The sequence below is a fragment of the Dipodomys ordii genome, unplaced genomic scaffold (assembly GCF_000151885.1).
Source record: "Dipodomys ordii isolate 6190 unplaced genomic scaffold, Dord_2.0 Scaffold24, whole genome shotgun sequence".
NCBI lineage: Eukaryota > Metazoa > Chordata > Mammalia > Rodentia > Heteromyidae > Dipodomys > Dipodomys ordii.
Window position 1 is genome coordinate 18,235,083 of NW_012267240.1, and position 21,360 is coordinate 18,256,442.

Here is a 21,360-nt window from a genome sequence, read left to right on the forward strand (position 1 = left end):
AAAAAAAAAGAATCAAGAAACAAAAAGTTTTCCTTCTTGAATATGAAGTACCCTATTCATCTTTAATGTCTCAACTCAGCCTTACATATCTCTGTTATAGATAGCTAGACAGAGATGATGAACTATTAAAAGCTTTAGACCTCATCTAGTACCACATATATTCGTAACTATTCCACCCTTTTAACATTAGTTTTGAAGGATCTGGTCAGCATCCCAAGTAAATTATAAGGTTACTGGGTAGATGTGGTCATGTTTACAACTTATTTCTCTGCTATGCTTAGCATTGTTTGGAACACAGTAGATATTTTGGTGTAAGAGTGGAATGGATTTTTAGGGTGAGATTCACCATATTTTACAGAAGATTGAGAATATTCAGCAGGAATTCTTTATATTGTTTGTTCTTTTGAAGAAAAGGATACAGAGGCATTGTGGCTCATTTTCCTTCCACTCAGGTCTTCTTTCCCCAGCACACAGACTGAGGTACAGCAACGAAACTGTAGATGTCAAATTATCTTCCCAATCTCAGGGCTCTGTCATCCAACTAGCTGAAATCCTTTCTCCTCTTCTTTTCCTTCCCTTTCCATCTGTTCTTTCCTTCCTTTCTCTGGATTATAAATAGATGACAGTATAGAACAAAGAGTAATTTTTATTTAGAGATACTATTTTACTGTTCCCTAGTAAGTTGTGTAATAGTAAAAATACATTGTAATATTTCTTTGCAGCTCTTTTCTCTCCTAAATTATTTGTATGACCTGTGATTCAATTTGGCAAATTTTCTTACTCATTTAATTTTTTGGGGGGGTAGTCATGGGGCTTGAACTCTGGGCTTGGGTGTTGTCACCGCGCTCTTCAGTTCAAGGGCCACTTCTGGTTTTCTACTGGTTTATCGGAGATAAGAGTCTCATGGACTTTCCTGCCTGGGCTGACTTTGAACCGTGATCCTCAGATCTCAGCCTTCTGAGCAGCTAGAATGATAGGCGTGAGCCACCAGCGCCCAGCTTTTCTTACTCTTTATAAATAAACTTTCCAATAATTACAAGCCCACAGATCATTAAACTAAAAAGCTGTGGAAAAACCTGCTTGTTGCTGTGTTTTTTTCTTGGTTAGAGAATGAACCTTTAAGGCTTAAATAACTTTCCTTTATACCTATATAAAGCAACAAAAACTGAGTGAAAATAAAGGCATGGAAATGGAGAAATGTTTTTTAAGTGGTACAGTTTTGGTTAGACAAAAGAATCACTGCTGCAGATCTTTTGCACAGCAGTTTTTGTATTTAATAATAATGTATAGCACACATGAAAATTGCCAAGGGAGAAGATGTTAAATTGTATTTAGTGATAGATACGTAAATTAAGCTGATAGACCCATTCCACAATATTATACATATATCAAAACATTATTGAGCATCCTACGTATATTCAGTTTGTCATTTGCCACTTTAAAAAGTAAAAACAACAAAAATCTGTTTCTGGTTACCTTAGGCTCAAAGGACCCAATTTCTTTCTTCATGATTTCCTTAGAAGTATTTACAGGCAATGATACTGGAAGTTCCTCTGTAGTTTTAAATAGTAAAATATCAGAAACAACCTAAATGCCCATTACTAGAAGACTAATAAGCAAAATACAAAAAATTCTTTGTCTTACTGAGCTTGTGATACAATGTCATGTTTAAGTTATAATTTTGTCTTTTTCAAATGTCCCCTTGTAAAATATGCTACACCTGAAAAGAGTATGTTATCTTTCAACTTAAAGTAACTGTTGACTCAGCATTTATATTGCTCTCATCTTTCTTAGAACATCTAATGAAATTATCTATGGAAGAACTTGTAGAATTTCTTCAGGATACTCTAGCAAAGGATTTTTTCTTCGAAGATGATTTTGTAATCGAGCAACTTCAGATTTCTATGGCAGAACTGAAGAGGGCGAAATTAGACCTCCCAGAACCTGGTAAGAAATATCCTAACATTTCACTAGTTTTCTACTAGGAGCTATGGATTTAAAAACTGAAAAGAAAGATGTATATCTTACTTTTGGGGAGTACATAGGAGATACAGATTGCTCAAATGATAACAAAGTGACTGTAAATGAGACACTAACAGAGCTAAGAGAAAAATTAATGAGAGAAGGCCAAAGGACGTAGAGGAGAGAGCTAAAAGGGAAAGTGTAGAAGATGCAGTAAGAAAAACATCTAAGAGATTTGGGAGATATTACTGGACAGAAATTATTTTGATAGATATTGCTTATATGTTATCCTGAGAAATTTGTTTTTGCCTTTTTCTTTCCCATGTTTGTTGCAGTAGATGAGGTGATAAGAGACTGGGTAAGTGGAAATTCATGAGTGAGAGATGAAAAGTAAAAACAGTCATTTATAGACCTGGAGGTATGGCTCAGTGGTAGCATACCTGTGTGGCAAGTGCAAGGTCCCAAGTTCAAACTCCAGTACTACCAGTTATCCTAACTAGATTTGGTATTTCCTGATTCAGTGTCACCTGTGTATCTAGACAGGAAGAAAGCAGAATTATATTCATGAAGATTTGTTTTTCCCTCTGTAAAAATCAAGCTGCTCTGCTGTTACTTATTTAATTGAGTGCCTTTAATCAGCAATTCTTGGTGATTTGGGGTCATCAGGATAGACTAGAAAACAACCCATCACAGTGGTAATTGAGTTTTGAGCATAGGCCTTGTGAAACCATCGCCTTTACTAAGTGAGGTCAACTCTCCCTTGTTCAGCATAATGATGTCCATTTTCTACTAATTCTTTCCTGTAACAGGAAATGCATTTGGAGCAGCAATTACTATAGACTTGCTACTGAATGTTTATTTAAACAGAGTTAAACAGAAGACACACATAAAAAAATATATGTATTATCAAACTATTTAAACATGAGATTAAAGCTTGAAACCTCTAATGGAATAGAATGTTGTTTACTATCTATCATCTAACTAGCAGCTAATAATTTTCAATTTACTACTTGCCACACAGCCTTTCATTTAACCCCTAAAAATAACTGTAGAAAACGTTCTAGTCCTCATGTCACAGCATTACTGAAATGGGGGCCAAGAGTAGGGTAGGGGATAAAAGGAGAGGGGGAGATAGGTAAATCATACCAGAATCACTGGGTAGTGTCTACTCTCATCACCCTGGCAGTTAAAAATGTATGGTAAGATGTGTTAGGGTAGCCCAGCATTTTCTAGAACAATACAGTAAACCCCCCTTACTTGGGGGTTTATTAACAAGAATAGAAAATTTGAAAGCAAAACGTTTTAACTTTGTGAGCACATTGCAACTGGGTGATGTGGAGCTTTTAGTCCTGCTTTCCCCAGTTGTAAGTCATGTGATCCGCTCCGTGTTTCCCTGCCTTAACCAAAAAGGAAATGGTGCCCAAAAAACAGGGTAAATGTGAGTTTTAGATCTGTTGGAAGGTGACATATTTTAGTGGAAGTTGGATGGCATTATGGGGACTATGAATGGATCCATAGTACTATGCATCCTGGGCATGCACAGAATTTCCTTGGTGGCAATCTCCTTGAAATTGTAACGGGATACTAAGCCTACTTCAGTCTGTTTTTCATCTGTATTTCTACTACCACAACATTTATTTTCAGGATTTGTTTGCCTCTGCTCTTATTTTCTCATTAAATTATGAGCTGCATACATCATAAACATCATACAAGTATTTTAATATCAAATCCATCCTTTAAAAATGTACACAACTATGTTACTTCTTTTGGTTCCTTACATATTTTATCATTCCGTCCTCCCACCAATAATGTATGATGGGATCTATATAAATTCATGGTTTTTGTTATTTTTTTCCTGGTTGGATAGAGTATTCTACTGTTGTTTTTATCTACATTTCTTTAGTTTTAAATCTGGTATTGTTTCTTTATATTTATTAGGCATATATATTTCATTTTCTGTGACCTTCCCTAGTCATCTTTTGCCTGTTGACTATTGGTCTCTGAGTGCTTAGCAAGCTAAAGACATTTGCTCCTTTTACTATGTGTTATGTATCTTATACATCCTTTCTTTACAGGCCTTTTTTCTTATGACTGACTTTTATGTCTTGTTTGTTTCTTTGTTTTGTTTTTGTTTGTCAGGTTTAGGGCTTGAACTCTGGGCCTGGGTGCTGACCCTGAGTTTCTTTGCTCAAGGCTTGTGATCTACCACTTGAGCCATAGCTACACTTCTGGCTTTTTCTAAGTAGTTCATTGGAGTTAAGAGTCTCATGAACTTTCCTGCCCAGGCTGGCTTTGAACCACAATCCTCAGGTCTCATAGCCTTTTGAATAGCTAGGATAATAGATGTGAGCCCTCAGTACCTGGCACTTTTATGTTGTAATGTAAAGAAATTTTCACATACTAGATGAAGGGCTTTAAAAAAAAACACCCTCATATTTCTAACTTTTGTTGGGGGTTTTAGTGCTTAAATCACTTTTAAACAGATATGATTAAATCTTAGCTCATCTAAAATTGCACTTTGTTTATAGAATAAGCAAAAATGTTTTAATTATTTTTAAGTAGTTGTACAAAGGAGTTGCCATTTAATTTATGAATACAATATATCTTGATCATTGTCACCCCTTTAAGCTTTCTCACCATCCCTCCCCTACCTATCCTTTCCTTCACTCTCCTTAATTTTGTAGGATATAGTTGGATTCTTGAGGGTTGTTTGTTTGTTTTGCTTATTTTCCAAATAGTCGTTATATCATAGTATAGTTAGTCATATAGTTAGTATATCATAATATTTTATTCTATTCCATTCATCTCTTTATAGTTTCAATATAATTAAGGCTAATATTCCTCATTACTTTATCTCATCAAGTTACCAAAAAATCCACTAGTATTTGAGATCGTATTGAATTTTAGGGATTATGATTTTAGGGGTGAGGAATCCTAAGGAATGGCTTTTACTTTTTTTTTGTTTATTTGTTTGTTTTGGGTCCAGTCATGGGGCCTGAACTCTGGGCCTGGGCGCTGTCCCTCAGCTCTTCAGCTCAAGGCTAGCGCTCTACCACTTGAGCCACACTGCCACTTCCGGCTTTTTTCTTTTTGCTTATGTGGTGCTGAGGAATCGAACCCAGGGCCTCTGGCATGCAAGGCAAGCACTCTACCACTGAGCCACCTTCCCAGCCCTGGCTTTTACTTTTTACTTAATACTTTAGTAACCTTCGGTATAGTTTGTTTTCTTTATGTGAGTGTAGCATATTTCTCACTACCCACTCCAGCCCAGGTGTTACATTCATAGTTGGCCATCAGTACCTCAAGTGTGTTACAGGTTTCCTGTAGAGGAAAGTCCAGACAGTGGAGGCTAGGGATCCAGAATTCCTTAGTGGATAATTTTTGTGTTTTGTATTGCTATTGTAAATGTAATCTCTTCTTCCATTTTTTTCTTAACTTGGTAGGAGAACATTTAAAATATACTATTTTTCTGAGGATACAGCATGACCCATTGTAACAGACACTATGTTGAAAACAAACTTTACAACTTTGCGGGAAGAGTTGGGGAGGTGGAGAGAAAAGGAATGGTAGAGGAAAAACAAAGGAGGGGTAACAATGCTCCATAGGAAATGGACTTATTACCTTGCTTATGTAACTGTAACCCCTCTTTACAGTATCTTTACAATAATATATATATTTAATTGAAAAATTTATACTATTTTTATGACAGACCTAATTAATTGATTTCTTAGGTTCTCTAAGACTTTAAGGTATTATGTTCAGCAAATAATAGTGTTTTTCTCCATCTTTTCAAGACTTATGTTTCTTACTCTTTTTTCAAATCAAGAAAGTATCCAGCTATTTCTGGATTTAACTATTGTTAATTTGTTTGCTTATTTTTGTGCCGTCCTAGGGCTTGAACTCAGAACCTGGGTGTTGTCTCTGAACTTCTTTTGCACAAGGCTAGTTCTCTACCACTTGAACCATGTTTCACCTTTGGCTTTTTGGAGAGTTTATTAGAGATAGGAATTTTATGAACTTTCCTGCCTGGGATGGCGTTGAACCTTATCCTCAGATCTTAGTCCCCTGAATAGTTAGAATTACAAGTGTGAGCCACTGCTACACAGCTTGTTTTATCTATATATGCTAATTATTTAAAGTATTTTTTCCTCTCCTTTTCCCTTCCCTCTTTTTTTCCTTTCTCCACTCTCCTTCCCCTCTTCTTTTCTTCTTCCTCCTCCTCCTCCTCCTCTTCTTCCTCCTCTTCCTCCTTTTCTACTTCCTCTTCTCCTCCTTCTACCTCTTTTTCTTCCTCTTCTTTCTGTTCCTCCTCCTCCTTCCTTCTCCTCTTGTTCCTCTACCTCCTTCTTCTCCCTCCTTTCCCTTCCTTCCTCTTTCTCTTTTCTTTCTTGTACTAAGGTTTGAACTCAGGGCCTCACACTTGCTAGACAGGTACATTATTCCTTGAGCACTGCACTTTTTGTGTCAGTTAATTTTTGATATAGGAATTCTTAATGCCATAGCCACCTGGACTGCAGTCATGTCTACCATATCCAGCCCTTTGTGAGGAGTACCAGGATAGCCACAGACTGTCTCTACCTCTCAAGTAGCAAGGGTTATAGCATTCACATATTTTTTCTAGACCTGCAAAGTAGTGTTTTAAAATTCACTGATTTCTTTTTACATTTTTTGGTAGATTTTCTTCTGTAACAAAGAACTTTTCCTCCCTCAACAATAGGTCTTTGTGATTATTTTAAAATTCAGTTTCTACTTGGAGAATACTTAATTTTTTGTCTTCACTGATTTTTCCTATCTTCTATTCAAATGAAGGCATTTGGCAGTGAAGCCATTTGGGTCAAGCAGTGAAAGTCATGTGGTTAGAAACCCTACACTGATAAACTGTGACTGCCAATTTGACCCATTTTGTAGTGTGTTATTTACATAGCCCCTAGAGATTTTTCTTAAAATAATTGAGAGCTTTTTTAATGTTTATCCTTTAAGTATCAGAAAATATGAAGCTGAAGGAACTTTTTTAAGAAATAATTTTGACCAGGTGCTGGTGGGGCATACCTGTAATTCTAACTACTCATGAGGCTGAGTAGGTAGGATTACATATAAGGAGTACAGATCAAAGCCAGTCTGGGTAGGAAAGTCTATGAAACTCTTTTTCTCCAATTAACTACCAGAAAACTGAAAGTGGAGTTGTGACTCAAAGTGGTAGAGTGTTAGCCTTGAGAAAAGAGCTCAGGGACAGTGCCCAGGCCCACAACCAAGAAAGTAAGAAGGGAAGGGAAGAGAAGGGGAAGGGAAGGGAAGAAAGAAAATTTTGTTGCTTTGGGCTTAGATATATGTGTTTTTATTTTCCTCTAAAGAAATTTGGTATTTTGCTTATAAATTGTGAGTTTTGTTAGCTTCTGGTTGCATTTCCTTCTTTTTATTTTGGGAGTGACACTGAGTGCCACAGGAAGAGAGCATTTTTTGTTGGTGTACAGCAGGGCTCTCCTAGATTCTATTTGGGGTGATTTCATGCCTGGTTGTCTCAGTCTTATTCCTATCTCTACCTCTCTAGTAATTCCTTCTCTTTTCTTCACTTGTTCCTTTAGCTCATCTTTTAAAGTTGTTTTTTCTGCCCATGATCCTAGGCAATTCATATTCTATAGTCATGGCAGTCTCCCAAATCTTGGTCCTTAGAACTTCAACTTCCAGCCTGTTTTGCCAGAACACTAAGTGGCCATCTTCACCTGTCTGCCCCTCAGACACTGCAAACAACCCTTATAACTGAGTGAGTTACCTCCCTAGCCAACCTCCAGAGCTCTTCGTAGAGCTCTTCATATTTCTCTGTCATATAAAATAGTCAGCATTCACTTACCTTAACTCTTCTCCTTCTGCTTACTGCCTCTGCTTCCTAGAACCTGTTTAGTTACAGTCCAGTTAACCGTTAACTTTTGTGTGTCTTTCATTCTTGACATCTCACCAACATTTTCTTCTCAGAGCAGCAGTAACCAAACTGGGACCCCTGCCTCCTGCATCACTCACTTCCTTACAGAGCCAAAAAGATGGTGTGAAAAGCTGGATCCTTCCGGAGCATTCTAGTGTTTGTGGGAGAAAATCTAAGCCCTTAGTTTGACATAAAATATTTTCCTCTTTTCTACTTGTTACCAAACCAGTTCCATCTTGAGCCTTTAGCCCATTCCTAGAATCTCCAACCCTATGGAATTTGATCATCTGTATTTTGTGCCTTAAACAGAACTTTTGTGCATCCTCCTCTCCTCACACTTCAGTCCTTGACCATTCATCCTTGTTGGATAGAGTAAAATCCTTGAGGGCAGTGACTATGTCTCTCCATCATTAGCACTGTTCCAGCGTCTTACATATATCAGTCGGACTTTTTGTAAGGAATAAAGTTCTAATATCTTAAAAATATTAATTTGTCTACTACATAAGTTTAGCAGGTTTTTTGATGGTAATGAACCATTCTGTATTTTATTTGAGAACACAAGTCAGTTTTATTGTTAGAGCGTATATTTGCTTTTGTCTATAGGGTGGACGTTCCACACATTCAACTATTTCTCATGTGTGAATTGAAACACTGGGAAACACAAAATGCAAGTTTTAAAATTAATTTATTTCACAGTGAGTTATGAGTAAATTTTTCTGGCCTTAAAAAGATGTACAGTGAGGAGAAAAGTGCTTAAATAATAGTCTTTTTTCTCAGCTTCCCTTTTAATCTGCTAAAAAAAATAAAAGTCAAGCTAGTGAGCTTACCTTACCTACAATAATCTTTAAAATTATAGCTGTAATTTAGACAGCCAACTATTTCTTTTTAGTTATCTTATTGAAGGCTACTGTAATAGTGTTTGAGTCATATGTTCTTCTGGTTAGTGGCACATTAAATAAAATCAGTTGATTTTTCAAAAATAAATTTGAAATTATAACCCTTCTTATATGTACATCACCTTTATTATAATGATAAGAAAACAAAAATAAAAAAATTGAAGGTCTGGGAATATGGCTTAGTGGTAGAGTGCTTGCCTAGCATGCATCAAGCCCTGGTTTGATTCCTCAGTACACATACACAGAAAAAGCTATAAGTGGCTTTGTGGCTCAAGTGGTAGAGTGCTAGCCTTGAGCAAAAGAAGCTCAGGGTCAATACTCAGGCCCTGAGTTCAAACCCTAAGACTGGCAAAAAAAAAAAAAAATGAAATCAGCAATTTTATGAGAATATTTTAAGACTGTTGGACTTAGTATGAGATTCAGAAAGGAATGGGTAACTCTTTTTTTTTAGAATAATAGAATGATTTTCCCAGCAGTGGCTTTCCACAATTTTTTACTAAAAACTGTTGGAACAATCTGAGTACATTTATTCTGTTATTGTAATTTATAAATAAAAACGTTGCTTACAAGGGAGAGCACTCAGAGCACTTTGTGTAATTATATGTCTCAGGTGCCAGAAGGAGCTAATGCCTCTGGGGTTCATCTGCAAATCTTGTAGTATAGTGTGATGTCCACTTGGTGGTGACAGAGACCTGAATAAGGCCAAAAATGGACAGCCCTGAGGTGTGACCCAAGAGGGACCTTTTCTCTTATCTTTTTTTAGGCAAATTAGAGTATCTTCTGGGATTTTTTTGTTTTTGCTGTTTGTTTTTTTTTCTTGTTTTGTAAGAAAGAAGAGGAAGAAAGTAAGTGAGCATTTTGCCTTTATTCTAAATATATCATTTATTTCCAGGAGTAGATTATTCTAAATTGCTAGTACTGCCATAAAAATACCACTTACATAACTATCCACTGGTGAAAAATATCATTAATGTGATATCTTCACAAATGCCCCCCATTAGATCTGATAGGAATGGGGGGCTCCCTTACCCCTTACCTAGGGTTGTAATTCTTTACTTCCCATGTTTTTAGGAGGAAGAAAACGAAAATTAAATATTAGACATGAAGCTGAGCAAAAACGTCTGTTGAAAAGAAGCCCAGACTGAAAGCATGGATAATAAACATTAATATTGATGGCCTCTAAAAGAAATATTTAATGCTTTATTTGGATCTCCTTTTGTGAGGGGATAGCAGAGAACATTTATTAGCATATGAAAATGTTATTGGCAATGCCATTTGTCTTTCTTACAAGTTCTACACGGTATTTCTTTAGTTTGGTAAAGATTGAGCAGTTAATCTTCAACATGAATCACTTTTATGAAGAAATCAAGTAGATTTTCCTCTTAATTTCATAATCATAGAGGTTAGAGTGCCTAGGCACTGAGGCCTCAGGTTTTAACACTGCTGTTGGAAATGAGAGGTTTTGCCCTATCCAGTTCTGCGAACCTGAGCCAGTCCCTGAAAACACATAATAGTGCGAGCCTGGCTTCAGGAAGGATGATGCACTGCTTGGTCGCCTCCTCTTCTTTCCTCACCATTCCTCCTGCCTCTACTCTCCTTCCTTCTTCCTGGTGCTCTCCACACTTGCCTGTCACAACTTCCCCATCGTCCTTCCCCTTTGTACTTTCCTTGCCTCTCTTTGTATGTCTCTCTTTGCTCTTTCTTCACTTCCTTCAGCTCCTCTTCTTGTCTCTTCCTTCATAGACAGTCCTACGTAGACATGTCTTAAGACTGTCTCTGAGATGTGTGCAATGTGTGTATAACAACCATGTGACATTACTGAAATTTCACTCTATTCTGAGTTCTTAGGCTGGGTATGGTAGTAATTTGTGTCATAATTCAACAGTCAACAGATATTTCTAAAAGGCGAACATTGATGCCACTGTTGTCAACCAGCTATTAGTTATACACATTAGTGTTCTGCCTGCTCCCTGGTCTCAGGGCATGGTGAAAAGCAGGAATGAGCTGACACTTCGAATTAAGCCAACCTAGAATTGCCCCCTGACCCCACATAGGCAAGGACCCTTCTCTACTGTGTGTGCAGTACCTCTAAGCCTAGCTTGATTTATTGCCTTTAACATCTGAAAGATTTGGGGTTTTTAAGCCCTTAAATTTAGGAGGCTCTATCTTATATCCCCAGTCCACTACCTTTTTCTATCCTCATTGAAAATGATGGTCCAGAGAGACTCTATCTTGTAAGTTTTTTGTGCATCTGTGAGGTTATTGATTGATAGGATACTTATTAATAAAGAAAGCAGTGAGGGCTGGGAAGGTGGCTCAGTGGTAGAGCACTTGCCTTGCATGCCTGAGGCCCTGGGTTCGATTCCTCAGCACCACATAAGTAAAAAGAAAAAAGCCGGAAGTGGCGCTTTGGCTCAAGTGGTAGAGTGCTAGCCTTGAGCTGAAGAGCTGAGGGATAGCGCCCAGGCCCAGAGTTCAGGCCCATGACCGGACCAAAAAAAAAAAGAAAGAAAGCAGTGGGAGGATATCTTTTTTTGTCAAGTGACTTGAACTCAAGACCTGGGAGCTGTCCCTGAGTTCTTTTGCTCAAGGCCTAATGCACCACCACTTTGAGCCACAGCTCCACTTTTGGTTTTTTAGTGGTTAATTGGAGATAAGAATCTCTTAGGGACTTTTCTGCCCAGGCTGGCTTTGAACTTCAACCCTCAGATCTCAGCCTCCTGCATAGCTAGGATTACAGATGTGAGCCATTGGCATCTGGTAAAAATGTCTTTTAGAATTAATGTTGGTGTGCCCATACCTGCTACATCTATTTCTTGGGCAATTTTATAACCAGTATGATTTTTGATAGTATCCTTGCTGTAACTTAAGTGAAATAATGGGCATGTTTTTTCAGCACTTTCTGTGTAATTCTATTTCATAGTTTATGGAGAGGAACACAAAAGAAGGGAAGTCACTAGGAGAAAGAAAAAGTACTAAAGGTCTCTTCAAAGAACTTTAAGATCCTACTTTTAGGGTTTTTAGAACAAGTACAGATTTTCCCCCAGTGTGCATTTTGTGTTTTTGCCCACTCAGTAAATGAAACATCAATTTTTCCTTTAATTCTCATGTGATATTTAGATGCATAGACTAGTCGTGACTTTAAGTTTATCTATTGCTTTGACTATAAAGTAGTGTTAAATATAAGGTAAAGACTTTTTTTACCCTTTATATTAAAACATTAACTTTCCCACATATATCTGATGTATAACATTGCATTGTATTTCACATCTAAAATGACCACTTCAGTTTCTATTACTATTCAGTTTTTAATTCTTTCTCCTGAGAAATACATGGCTTGTATCTGTAATTCCACATTTTACTGTGTCTCATAATTTTGACTGTTATGTGCCTTTTATGTATCCAAAGCATTTCACAATGAAAATCTGTGGCTATTAGAGCATGTGGGTGGTCTGTGCTGTGTACATACTTTCCCAAAGATGTTTCCCTTTAGTCCAGCTCCTTCCTCACTTTCTTGTTGGTGGTTGTATTCATGTGTGCTTATGTATGTGTGTGCCAGTCTTAGGGCTTGAACTCAGGGCCTGGGCACTGTTCCTAAGCTTTTTTGCACACAAATAGCATTCTGCCTCTTGTACGCCATCTGCAGCTTTTTGATGGTTATTTGGAGATAAGACTGGCTTTTCTGCCCGGGCTGGTTTTGAGCCGTGATCATCAGATCTCAGCCTTCTGAGTAGCTAAGATTACAGGTTTGAGCTTCCAGTGCCCAGCAATTGTTCCATTTATTAAATCTCTTCCACAGTATTGGATTTTACTAAACAATCTTCACCTTTCTTCCTTACCTTATGGTGTAACTTAACAGCCAAGTGATTCTGTGTTTGAAGGAGAAGATCCAAGGGAAATAGAGGAACACGTACATCTAATTGGGGGATGCAAGCATTAGTTCAAATGTTTTGCTTCCATGTTTTCAGTAACACAGTTTTTTAGGAGAAATTTTGACTAAATAGTAACAAGAGGAAATGAAGGCAGATGGAAATAAGCTGTGACTAAGAGTGAACTACTCGGCTGGTATGAGGGATTTCGGGAGCATCCCATTTACCAGAAGAATTCAAGAAGCAATCACTGTGATTGCCAGTCATCTTTGAAAAGTTGTAGAGCCAAGCAAGTGTTTGAAGTATAGAGATGAGAAAAATGTAGTTCTGCTTTTTTGAAAGGAATAAAATTAGATAACATAAATCCCAGACTAGTAAACATGATGTCTATCTTATGACAGGAACTGAAGATGGATTTTAAAACATATAGAAAGCAAAGAAGGTGATTATTAAAAATGCCAGACTAGATTAGAGTGATTTTTTGCTTTTTTAAGATTACCCACATAGCTGGGTGCCAGTAGCTCATGCCTGTAATCCTAGTTACTAAAAGAGGCTGAGAGCTGAGAATCACAGTTCAAAGCCAGCCTCAGCAAGAAAGTCCGTGAAACTTTTTTTTTTTTAGGGGGGTGGGTTCCAGTCATGGGGCCTGGACTCTGGGCCTGGGCGCTGTCCCTCAGCTCTTCAGCTCAAGGCTGGTGCTCTACCACCTGAGCCACAGCGCCACTTCCAGCTTTTTTCTGCTTATGTGGTGCCAAGGAATTAAACCCAGAGCCTCATGCATGCAAGGCAAGCGCTCTACCACTGAGCCAGTCCATGAAACTTTTATCTCCAATAAACCACTCAGAAAACAGAAAGTAGTGCTGTGGCTCAAGTGGTAGAGCGCTTGCCTTGAGCTGAAGAGCTGAAGGACAGTGCCCAGGCCCAGAGTTCAAGGCCCACCACCAACAAGAAAAAATAAATAAATAAGATTACCCACATAGTGAATCAGAAAAATTCTAAGTGAAGCATTTGACAAAATTTTACTATGCTTTTGTTGCTAGAAAATATTGTAGACAAGTCAGACACCCAGACTGCAGGTTAATACCCTCCTAAACACCAATGTTTTAAAATTCCATGTTTTATTGCTTCTTGGCCTTTTGGCTAACATCAATGTAAAATTCCATGTTTTAAAATGTTATACTTTTTTATTATGTGTTGAACATGTTGTAGATAAGTAAAAATAGTAATCATCCCATCAAAAGGCATTCTTGATGTACATTAAGCACTACTAGTGTTTATTTTTTAATATTTTTGTCGGTCGTGGGGTGTGAACTAAGGGCCTGGATACTGTCCCTGAGCTTTTGTGCTCAGGGCTAGCACTCTTCCACTTTGAGCCATAGCTCTAATTCTGGTTTTCAGGTAGTTAATTAGAGATAAGAGTCTCATGGCCTTTCCTGCCTGGGCTTGCTTCAAACCACTATCCTCAGATCTCAGCCTCCTGAGTAGCTAGGATTACATGCGTGAACCACCAGCTCCTGGCTAGCATTTATTTCTTATAGTCATTTTTATAGGCATAGACATTGCCTATATAGTAGTCCAATGGTATGTCAGTCATGATAAATGAGATTGTATTATGCAAACTGTTATAACTTCCTTCTTGACTGTTGAAGGTTAAAAACCTATATATGAACATGGCAATAGACTGCTACAGGTTTATACTCTATAACATATTTTTGTTTGATGATATTTAATTTCACAAATCCTCTACATTGAGCATATAATTTTTTCAAAACTAATGCAATTTAAAAATGTTTGTGGTTCCAGGGTTTGAATTCCTGTCCTGGCGCTTACTACTGAGCCATACCTCCAGCCTTGATTATTGCTTATCATTTTTTAAATAGATTCTTGATTCCTGCTTAAAAATGTACCTGGACACAGTCCACTTATATTGGGCTTCCTGTAGTTGGGAAAACACACACCCTGCTTCCAGTTTTTCACTGGGAGATGGGATCTGCTGAAGCTGGCGTCAGAACCATAACCCCAACAATTTCATCCTCCTAAGATTACAGACATAAGCCGATAGCACACAACTTACAACAATGTAATTTTGAGTATATTTACAACAGATGTTTTGTATATGCCTTACTATTAAATTCCAGATGTGAAATTACTAGATCAAAACCCTCAAAATGTGTTGTCAAATCAGAGAACTTAATTCTCAAACAGTGGGATACGCCAATTTTAAAATTATTTTAATTTGTATGTCTCATAATGTATGGTTTACCTGCTGTCTTCTTTCTGTGAGTTTCCATTTACATCCTTACTTACTTTTCTAGACAGAATAGCCTTTATTTTCTTACAGATTTTTATGTTTTTTGGGGGGTTTTTGGGTCCGGTCGTGGGGCCTGAACTCTGGGCCTGGGCGCTGTCCCTCAACTCTTCAGCTCAAGGCTAGCGCTCTACCACTTGAGCCACAGTGCCACTTCCAGCTTTTTTCTTTTTGCTTATGTGGTGCTGAGGAATCGAACCCAGGGCCTCATGCATGCAAGGCAAGCACTCTACCACTGAGCCACCTTCCCAGCCCTTTTCTTACAGATTTTTAAGAATTCACTATATTTTAAGAAGTGAAGGTGCTCCATTTTTTAATCTTAATTCCATATTCGTTATCAATCACTTGAATGAAGAAATAGACAGCACAATGCCCTTGCAGGGGAGATGTAATTAATGTTGGCTTCCAGGGAAGTTTCAGATTGAAACAATGAGTCAAAGGAATCAATGAGTAGGAATCAATGAGAAGTACTTTGAACTTGTCTAAAAATAACTACATAGTGCATAGTGATACAGAAGCTGCCAATATAGCAGTTACTAAACAATTGCTATATCCAAGAAATATGCTAGTCTTTTTTCCCATATATTAACTCCAATCTTTATAACAAATCTGTAAAATAGATATTATCATCTTCAATACAAAATCTAAGACTGAGAAATTAACATACAAAAGATGAGACTGGTAAAGCCAGGATTCAAACTTAGACCATTTGTCCCTGTTGGCCATGCTGTTTACACTGTGACTTGAAGATAGATAGCTTAAAAACAAGACTTGTGAAAAGATTCAGCAGAACATGAGAGACAGAACAACAAATCCATTTTCCACTAGTGAGCTTCAGATAAGGGAAGTTACCACCCACATTACTTAGTTCAGTTAGTGTAGATCTAGAATATTGCCTAAATTCATTGTTACTATACTGTAAAATGTTATTTGAGCATGGATATTTAGCTCAGTGGTAGAGCCTACTGTGCTCAAGTCCCTGATTTGATCCTCAGCAACACACACACAAAAGGTATAGGGGTTCAGTTTCTTTATCATCATCATCATCAGTAGTTGTAGCTATGTGTCTGTGCAAAATATTCTGGAAGCCAACCTCAAACAGACAGTTCCTAGTGGAAGTAGATGATTATAAGACATATAGAAACTATATAGAGAAATCTGTAAAGTGTTAGAACTCTTCATGCCTCTGTTACTTGTTCCTGTCTAGGTCTGATTTGTTCAGTTGGCTTTTTGATATGGCTAAAAAGAAATTTTTTAATTATTATAATTGGCTTTGTTACATTTTGACATTAAAATGTGCTGAGACCATAAGAAACAATCATCAATGCTAATATATATATGTATGTGTGTGTGTGTGTGTGTGTGTGTGTGTGTGTGTGTGTGTGTGCTTTTTTGTTATTAGAAAAGGCAGTCATAAACTTTGTTTTTATAAAACACTTTCAGATTCAGGATGTAGACCTAAAGGTAAGTGACCCTATCTATGAAGCATCTCACTTTAAGTGAATTGAATGTTGGTGAATTGCGGGTTGACGCAGATGGAGCACCTGCAGGCAGGCTGCAAGGAGACTTGCAGTACCCCACCACACAGGGCGGCTCCTGCAAGAGCATTGGCAGCCACTGCAGCAGGTGCATGAGAGCTATTCCATATCTGTTCTTATCTACACGCTCTCATGGAGGTTTTCAACCATGGAAGATTAGTTCTTATGAACTACAAGGCTGGTAAGACTCTCTACAGGCAGCCGAAATCCACTGAGCAAACCTTTTTCTTAATGAGAAGCAATTCCACTTGAATTAGTTCTCCCACATATCTTCAGCATGTAAAAACATGTGTGGGTCTAGTATTTCCTTTATGTGTTTGTAGGTCAGGTAGACAAAACAAAACTGCACTCATGTAACTTCTAATACTTCTATGCTTTCAATTATACTAAACAGCATGCCTAAATATTGTCATTGTAAAGTTAAATTTGACAGTGTAAAGTTTCTCTGGAGTTTTATGAAAATAGCCTACTAGAAGACAAAATGAGCTATGTAGTCTCTAAACTACAGAAAGGCCATTTCTCTCTGCATCCCTGGGGTATGGGAGAACTCCCCAACTGAAGAAAGAGGAAAGAGTTTGATTGGAAGTTGACAAGCCCAGAGTCACGACTGTACCTTAAAGCAAGTTTTACTTGAAAAAGGAGAGTCTACTTTTTAAAATTTTTTTAAATCAAGCTAGACACAAATGGCTTACACCTAACTACTCAAGAGACTGAGAGCTAAGGATCATGGTTCAAAGCCAGCCTGCACAGAAAAGTCTGTAAGATTTTTATCTCCAGTTAACTACCAAAAAGCCAAAAGAGGAGCTGTAGCTCAAGTGTAGAGCACAGGCTTTGAGCAAAACAGTTCAGGGACAGTACCTAGGCCCAAGTTTTGAAATCACTCTATTAAAAGACAACAGAAGTTGTCTTGAGTGCAATTCTGATTCTGGTACCTTAGTTATTTAAAGGGTATTCCTCTCTTCCCTAAAGAAACATCATTAGATTAATGAGATATGTGCAATCATTATGCATCAATTACAATATCAAATTAAAAAGTTAACGCTGTACTTTCTAAAAGAAAATCGAGCATATAGTTTCCCACCCCATAAAAACCTAAAGAAAATTATGAAATGTGGATGAATAACAAGACTATCATTACCAAGACTGGCAGCTCCATAAAAACAAAGACCATGACCGTACACTCACCACAAACATGCCATTGCTCACTCGGCAACGTGCCTGATACAGAGCTTATTTTACCCAGCAAAATTTGTTAGAATTGCCAAGTGAACACTTAAAGAGAGCAGTGATTTATTTTCAAGTGACAGAACATTATTGTGTAATAACAGGTGAAAATGGTGGAATTTTTGCAAATGAGGTCTGATTTTCCTGTAATGATGTTTTTATTTTGATACCCAGATTGTTAGACTACTTTAAAAAACATTGTTCATTGAATGGCTCATTTATTTTGCACCATTCTTGAGTATCTTATGATTCTGTGTTATTTAAAATATGAAACTAAAATGATTCTACATGATTTTCTTTTTAAAATTCTCTGTTTTTGCATTTAAAGGAGGATCCTTGTGTAACCTTTCAGCTGAAAGTACTTTTTGTTTTTATTGTGAAATTGTCCTATGGAAAGTACTCAATCATATAAATTTAGAAAATTTTACTGAGATTTCCAAACCCATTTTAGTTGAGATAGGTTACAATGAAAGCAATGTAATATTAAGACATTAAACTGCTGACATGCAGGGTTGTGTTAGGAATGAGAATAGCAGCTTTACATTCTTGGGAAAGAAAAAAACAAAAAACATGTAACAATAAGTTTTTACAAAATTCAGGAGTCATTCGTCAGATAGTTGCATGAGACTTACCTGTGGTTACAAATCATCCCCACCTGCCTGTTGCTATTAAGGTTGTGAAGTTTGATCCTTTGTTACCAGTGTCTCTAGAACTTCATTCCCTTCAGCTGCTGACATACTGTGGTCAGAAAGTGTGTGCATGTATGTGGATCAGTGCACATTTGAAAAGCGTGCAGTTCGTGATTAATCATCTAGTGGTCTCTTACGTTGGATACTGTTCACTCATGAGTTTGTGTTACTTATGAATTTATCTTTCCCTTTAGGTAAAGAGGATGAATATCCAAAGAAACCTCTGGGACAACTTCCACCTGAATTTCATTCTGGTGGCACTCATCACCTGAGCAATGGACAAAGAAGTGTCGGCATTCCTAGTCCCCACATAAGCAGCAGAAGAGAAAGCGGGTCATCACCTCACAGAAAACAGGAGCACTCCCCTCACCATCAGAGTAGAGCTGGCACACCAGAAAGAGTCAGGCAGCTCAGGAGGAAATCCGTGGACGAGGATAGTAAAAACATAAAAGATGAGGCAGATGTTCAACGAAAACATTCAGGTCCACAAGACAATTCCAGGCCTTATAACCATGCAGCAGCTAACCAAAATAGCAATGCTATTTCAAATATCAAGAAGGAATTTGTGCCCAAGTGGAATAAACCATCAGATAGTTCAGCTATTGAAAGAACTTCCAAATATACCATAGAAGGCAAAAGTAGATCAGTACATCCCACACTTTCTGTGTCAAGTTCTGCTGAAAGCCGAGTATCAAACACAAGGCAAAAGATGAAGGTTTTGGATACTGGTGATGGGAAGCGGGGCTCCAATGCATCGCAGTATGATAATGTACCTGGAAGTGAAAATGAAAATGGGGCTTTTGTTGAAGAGGCACTTGAAAGGGCTTGCTCTCAAAATCCAAGGAATGTCTTTTACTCTAACAGTCCAAGAAAGCATGCTGAGCCAAGCTCTAGTCCATCAAAAGTATCCAATAAGTTTACTTTAAAAGTGCAGCCTGCAAGCTATATAAGATATCCATCCCAGTTAGAAGGAGAAGATTGTGGGCCCGCAAATCCCCCCTCATACAGCAATCCCCCTATCTACCATGGACATTCTCCAAAACACATCCCTGCGGCTACCAGCAGCATCGTGTCTCCACAGATGGGCCCTGTGACTCAAATTCATCCTTCCAGGAGACCTTACGGTTCCACTCTTTCCATTGATAATTCTCCAGAGAAATCTTACACCCGCCCAACTCCTGTTGTTCTACCCTCTAGCCGAATAGAAGTCCTTCCTATTGATCTTGGTGCTGGGGGGTATGTGGGCAACTCGGGATCACCAAAGAATGGGAAATTCATCATTCCTCCAGTGGACTATTTGCCAGATAACAGAAAATGGTCCGAAGTTAGTTATCCTTACAGGCCTGAGATGCACGGACAATCCTGGACTCGCGATGCTAGCCACGGCCACTTAAGTAATTTACCAAAATACACAGCTTTTCAGCATGTGCCCTTTCAGGACCATGGCCTCCCAGCGGTGTCAGTGGATGGTCCAGTGCGGTATAAAACCTCACCAGCTGTGGAAGATGCTGGTCCAGCTGGGTATCAGTATGCAGGGCCCTCGCCTCCAACATATCACTACAGAAAACGAGAGGGGCTTTCAGTTCAAGAATCAGTATTGCTGTGAGAATTGCTCTCTTCTTGCTGAAGTCGAGAATAGAAACCATATGAAAACTACATTGCTATGTTTATAATTGCCAAAGCAGTATTTTCTGTGTTGTAAACGACTCGCACAATGCTAATGTATGTTAGTAATAAGAGTATATGGAAATGTGTTCATCCCCATATAGATGCTGCTTAAGATGAGCGTTTTAAATTGCATCATCACTGAATATGTTAAAGAGGATTTAACCCGGAAACATAGCAATAGCACTTAGGGCTGCACGCACAGTAATGATTCTTTACCCAGTTTCATTTAAGTCTTTCTCCAAAACCTAACCATTTTTACTTTGTTGACCCATCCTATTTTGACTGTTGCTACAAAGCACTGAAAACAGTAGAAGAAATATTTTTAAGACTACATGTAGTGTATCTTTTAATAGATGTTATAGGCATCTATGCATATACATATTTGAACACAGAACTGAATACTTTTTAAAGACTACTTTTCATGTAGACCCATCAAATGTTGATAATCCCCCCACCTTAACTTGTCTTTCAGTTCACTTTTTCCCCTTTATATTTTTTTACCCAGATCCTAAGCTGACTAGTTATTAATTCATCTCAAAAATGCTCCTCATTCTCCATCAGTTGCTGCCATTTTATTTCCATGGGGCACTTAAAGATATTGGAGAGAACGATTTACCCACTTCATGGTGCTTCAAGTTTGAGGCGGTTCACCTAAGTTTATGGCTAGAGATGCAGCCCTCCCAAGATGGGTCTTGTGTGTGCACGTCCTTGACGGCTCCTGCGCTCCAGGCGCCGGGTAGGCCGATCCCTGCCCGGGTGCTGGGGGCACGCTGCGGCTTGGCGCCCCCCACGCAGAGGACCTTGTGCAGTTAGTGTTGACACAGCACTCAGGTGGCAGAAGGAAGGAATGCTTCTGAAGATCATTTGAAAGCAGGATTAATGATACAGCTACTTGTCACTGTGTCCCTTAAACTTTCAAGAGGGCCTCACCTTAAAGTGAGGGCCTCTGGTGACCAGTCTCTGAAGAATAATATAATCAATAGAAATTGCTAGTTATTTGGACCATTGCATTATCCATGTTAAAATTGTGGGGAAAAATCTACTTAAGGATAGGCATCTAAGATTTTGATGTGTTTTTTTTAAATATGGTTTGACTCTTATGCTTTTGAATTTTTTTTCTTTTGTAGTGAAAAAATCAAGTTTGTAGTTAAAAGAAAATCAGTGGTATCTATAAGAATATTCTATCAGGGTGTTGGCGATTTATAACTATAATCCCTGGCTACTCAGGAGGCTGAGATACCAGGATTGCAGTTTAAGTCAGCCCAGGCAGAAAGTAGATGAAACTCTTA

The 21,360-nt window shown here is 38.1% G+C and overlaps 1 protein-coding gene across 1 annotated transcript in view; it reads left to right on the top strand.

Moving 5' to 3' along the window:
* The window catches only part of Usp6nl (USP6 N-terminal like), a 111,969-nt gene extending 90,821 nt beyond the window's left edge, over positions 1-21,148 (top strand). Inside the window, exons 13-14 of the mRNA XM_013014750.1 lie at positions 1,795-1,947; positions 18,598-21,148. Of these exons, the coding sequence (XP_012870204.1) occupies positions 1,795-1,947; positions 18,598-20,009 (1,565 nt within the window). The 3' untranslated portion in view covers positions 20,010-21,148. The remainder of the gene's footprint in view (positions 1-1,794; positions 1,948-18,597) is intronic.
* The last annotated feature ends 212 nt before the right edge of the window (positions 21,149-21,360 follow it).